The following is a 5,124-nucleotide window of genomic DNA, read 5'->3' on the forward strand; positions in this document are numbered from 1 at the left end:
TTAATGAGTTGAGCCCATTTTCTGGCCCAAAATGTTATATCTAGCCCAATTGTGGATTTCCGATCCACATACTCTAATTAATTCAGAGTAAAGGCCAAAATTGATCCTGAATATATGATCATTTTATCTTTTTGGTCATAAACTTTATCTTTTGGATTTTTTGATCCTGCACATATGGAAATTTGATCATATTGGTCCCCCGTCAATAGTTCCGTTAAAAACTAACAGTCAACGGGTTTAATCCCGATTTTGACCAAATTAAACTGTTAATTCTGATTTTTAAGTCACTAATTAATCTCCTAATTATTTTAACAAATATCCATTTAAAATTAAAATTAAATAAATACGCACATTTCAATATCATATCTTGGGCATATCTCATCCTCACACAAGACAAAAACCCCAATTATTCTAGATAAACTACACCATCATTATAATATCCTAATAAATCTACACACAAGTGACACAGATAAAGATAGTAATATATTAGTATATCATAAATAAAGATTCACTGAGCCTCATCTCTCTTCCTCATTGTGGAATGAGGATGACCAAATACAAGAGGAGGAGAATGAGTCTTCTCCGCCGCAACGTGGCATATCCGGCGGTGGCGGCAGCATCTTCTCATGTGGGAGTTTCCCATCCTTGACAATAAACACCATTTCCATCCCCCAACTCTGGTGCCGCTCGAAATGACAATGCATTAACCACACTCCTGCAGACCAAACATCATCTCAAAAGACCAGTCGATTAATAATAATAATAATAAAGGAAAAAAAAATGCATTTAGTCTATAAACCCCACATCTGTTCTTGCATACCTGGATTGTTCGCCTTAAATCTTATAGCGGTCCATCCGTCTCTTGGCACAGCGATGGTTTCCATCAATGGCGGGTCGACAAGGTTATAGTTGGGCGGATCCCGGGACTTGTCGAAGTTCCCTAACCCGGAACCGACAACATAGAAGCTGTGACCATGTAAATGCATGGGATGGTCAACGCCATCGCCGAAGTTGGTGCCTTGGAAAATCACTTCCACCGTCGTGTTATACTCCAACATACGAACCGCTCTTCCGAACGCGGATGCTCTCGCATTCTTCTCCGGATCGTCTTGCGCGTAGTTGAAAGATGTTGGCGGGAAGTCGGGGAAATCAGTAGTGTAAACTCCATTAATCTGTTTGTAATAAGCTGTGAGAATGTCGACGTTACTCGGAAGCAAAAATGTCAAATTGTTGACGCTCGCGTGCACCCTGAAGGATGCGAAGCAAGAAGGTTCGGTACAGGAAAACACGTTCACTGAGAGAGTGTAGAAGAAGGTTTCGTCGACTTCCTTAGGGACGTCCACGTTGTTGCCCAGGCTCTTTAGTTGCTGTGAGAAGCCGATCGATGCAGCCACGTCGTTGACTTGGGGGAAGGATGGAAGCAGCGGTGATGGAGGCGGAGTGTAGTTTCCGACATACTCGATTATTCCAGTGGCGGGGATTTCCTTCAAGAATTTCTCGACAGTGGCGTACACTCTGGCCGCCATGTAGTAATGGCTTGGCGGCTGGTTGGCTTCTAGAAGCAAATCTATGGTTTGGCCAGGCGAAATCGCTACGTAATCAGTGTGTAGCGGTTTCGTGTAGGCGCCGTCTGTGCCGACGACGGTGAAGTTGTGGTTGCCTATTTTGAACAACATTTGGGTTTCCATCACATTGCTAATTAATCTGATTAGGTACCTTTTCCCATACTCCACTTTCAATTTGTATGTATCTGCACCAAATATGAATTGTTTAAATTTTTACTATTACAGATCAACTTGTGACAATAAATTTAACCTTGTTTGGAGCATGGATAAAAATCGCCGGGTTGGCCGTTGATGAGGACAGCATCGGATGCTTGGGGATTTAGTCCATGGGCAAGGAATTCCTTGTACACTGTTTCAACCTTAGCATTAAACCAATCTCCTGCAATATATAAGTGTGATTATCTCAACAAATTGAATTTACATACAAATATTCAGATACTATACCAATGATGATGGGAACATGAGCATGAGGCTTGGGGAAAGGATAAGTCTCCCTCGCCGGAGGTAGGATCACAATTGCTCCGTGGACGGTATTTCTCGAAAAATCGCTATGAGCGTGCCACCACAATGTGCCTTCCTCGTCGGAGAGGATCATCTGTTGGGTAAAGTTTTTGCCGGGTTGAATTGGGCACTGTGTCACATAATTGGTTCCATCCGACCATGGATATCTCGGCATTTTAACTCCATGCCTACATATAATCAATTACCATTCATATATAATTTCGTATTTATGAACATTATGAGATACATTTACCAGTGGATGGTTATATTTTGATCGGAATGATTAATAATATCGACTGTGACAAGTTCTCCCCTCCGGGCATATATGGTCGGGCCCGGGAATTGTCCGTTCACGGTGAGCAATGGCTTCTTGGTGCATAGCCTTGTATGATTAGAATGTACCACCTAAAACAAGTTCAGATTTAAACCAACTTTTTTCTAATGTAATAAGAAAAAAAAAATACAGCCATTATATTTATATACTTACTTCAAATCTTATTCTTCGAGTTGAAGCATTAACTAGCACTATGCATCCAAGCACAACACCAAAGAAGCACAGAATGAAAGCCTTCATATCTAAAAATTTCTTTTGCGCTTTTTGAGTAAGTTTATATTGGATCCCTCATTTTATATAGGAAAGAAGAGAGAGATTTTTTTTAAAAATTACTCCTGTATTTTTAAATCAATTCCTTAATCAATGATTTTTTTGAGAAAGAGACGAGAAAAAGGAGAGGAAACAGAAGTTTCCTCAATTAATGGTTTTTTAAATCAATTCCTTAATCAATGATTTTCTTAATTAATATTTTTAATTAACCCATTAATTAATGAAAATTAGTGAAGTTCGTTAAATAATAAATATTCTATGCATAAATATATAATAATTTGTAATTTTAATATATAATAACTTGTAATTTTATAATAAAAGCTAAATGTTCTGACATGAGAGTTAAATGTAGCCAAAAAAGAAAATATCCCATTTAAGGGTATCCATTATAAAGCGGACACGCTCAATAGCCCCGCTCCATAGCCTCAGTTTTGTTGTCCACAACCCCAAAATTCTATTTCCGTCACTATAGTGGATACCTCCAATAGCACCCAAATTTTGTAATTAAAATAATCGCAGTGTAAATAAATAGAAAACGAGGTAATTAGGGCCGAATATTCGTTCTATTGCAAACCGGTAAAATTATACAACGAATAATTAAAATAAAATACAACTAAAAACTCCGCCACCGTCTACTCGGTGTCGGAGTCGGCTTCCTCGTCGTCTTCTTCTTCTTCTCCTCCTACTCTCTCGCTGTTGTCGGCCGCGGTTTCCCCAGGAGCATTATCAACCAACCCCAGTCGACTCTTAATCCGAGTGATGAGCCGCTTGTAGACGTTCCTGACGTACGGATGTGATGGATTGCTGCCATAGCCCGATTCCTGAGAGTCGGGTGATTCGTCGTCGCCTCGGTGCATTTTTAGAGAGTGGTTGTGTAGATAGTGAGTGGATGGATTTTGTGAAAATGGTGAAAAATAGGTGGTGGAGAGTGGTATTTATAGAGGTAAATAAAAAAAATTCGAAATTGAATCCGCCGTGCCGGTTGTCCGCCCCCTATGGGCGCGGCGCCTATAGGCGCGGCTAATTCTCCCCAGCCGCGGGCTCGCCCCAACCCGCCTATCCCGCGTCCGCCACCCCTACCACCCCAAATGTTGTCCGCTCGCCCTCCGAACAACTTCCCCACTATAGCCGCTAGGGCTGACAATTTTCGACACGACACGATAATCTGACACGAATCCGCACGAAATTATTGGGTTTGGTCAAGTCTTATTGGATCCGTGTCCTTATCGGGTTGACCCATTAAGAACCCGATAATTTCGGGTTGGGTTCGGGTCGGATGCGGGTCGGATACGGGTAACCCATTAAGAAATAATATTATTATTTTTATTATTATTTTAAAAAATACATATTACTTTAATTTTTAAATTTCTTACAAATTAGGTTTAAATAGTATAAAACGAATTTTAATTGTGTAAATTAGGTTAAAAATTAAGGTTTAATCGTGTAATATTAGGTTTTAACCGTGTAATATCAAGTTCGGGTTGTTATCGTGTCGTGTCAACCCATATTATATCGTGTCGATAACGGGTTCGTGTCGGGTGCGGGTCGTGTTCGGATTTGAAGGTAGCAGGTCGGGTTCGTGTTCGGATTTACAGTTTCCTTAACAGGTCGGGTTCAGGTTAGGTCTTATTGGGTTGGGTCATTATCAGGTTGACCCGATAACGACCCAATCCGCACGATTTGCCAGCCCTAATAGCCGCCCGCCCTCCGCCCCAATCTGCGGCTATAGCCGCGGGCTCCCCATAGTGGACACTCTAAGGTGTCCACTATAAGGCGGACACGCCGAATAGCCCCGCCCCAGTTTTTGTTCATAGCCCCAATTTTGTTGTCCAAAGCCCCAAAATTCTATTTCCGCCACTATAGTGGACACCTCCAATAGCCCCAAATTTTATAATCAATTTTCATTTTATAATATTTTTAGTTTCAATCAAGTGTAATTTAAATAATCGCAGTGTAAATAACTAGAAAACAAGGTAATTAGGGCCGAATATTTGTTGTATTGCAAACCTGTAAAATTATACAACGAATAATTAAAATAAAATACAACTACAAAACTCCGCCACCGTCTACTTGGTGTCGGAGTCGACTTCCTCGTCTTCCTCTTCTTCTTCTTCTCCTCCTCCTCTCTCGCTGCTGCCGGCCGCGGTATCCCCAGGCGCATTATCAACCAACCCCAGTCGACTCTCAATCCGAGTGATGAGCCTCTTGTAGACGTTCCTGACGTACGGGTCAGTTTCCCCTGCGTATGACCTGCATACGTCTTGCAGTTGTTGCATCAACTGCACGTCTATGGTATTGGCCAATACCTCGTGGGGTTGCACCGTGGGCTGTGGGATTGTGGCGGGCTGGTGGATGCGCGATCCGGACGCGCCCGCCGATAGGCGGGAGGCACTTTTACCCCCTCTGGCGCTGCGGATAGAGGCCTGTTGTCCCATGGGTCGTCGTCGCCTAGTG

The 5,124-nt window shown here is 42.0% G+C and overlaps 1 protein-coding gene across 1 annotated transcript; it reads right to left on the minus strand.

The window, feature by feature from the left end:
• Positions 1 to 329: 329 nt before the first annotated feature.
• On the minus strand, positions 330 to 2,703 carry LOC121803650 (laccase-14-like). The gene is made up of 6 exons (XM_042203282.1): positions 2,554 to 2,703; positions 2,320 to 2,471; positions 2,010 to 2,254; positions 1,816 to 1,944; positions 821 to 1,750; positions 330 to 715 (listed from the first exon to the last, which is right to left on the minus strand). Exons 1-6 carry the CDS (start codon positions 2,638 to 2,640, stop codon positions 519 to 521), a joined length of 1,740 nt encoding a protein of 579 aa, XP_042059216.1. The 5' UTR covers positions 2,641 to 2,703; the 3' UTR covers positions 330 to 518.
• Between the last annotated feature and the right edge of the window lie 2,421 nt (positions 2,704 to 5,124).

The sequence above is a fragment of the Salvia splendens genome, chromosome 5, assembly GCF_004379255.2.
Source record: "Salvia splendens isolate huo1 chromosome 5, SspV2, whole genome shotgun sequence".
NCBI lineage: Eukaryota > Viridiplantae > Streptophyta > Magnoliopsida > Lamiales > Lamiaceae > Salvia > Salvia splendens.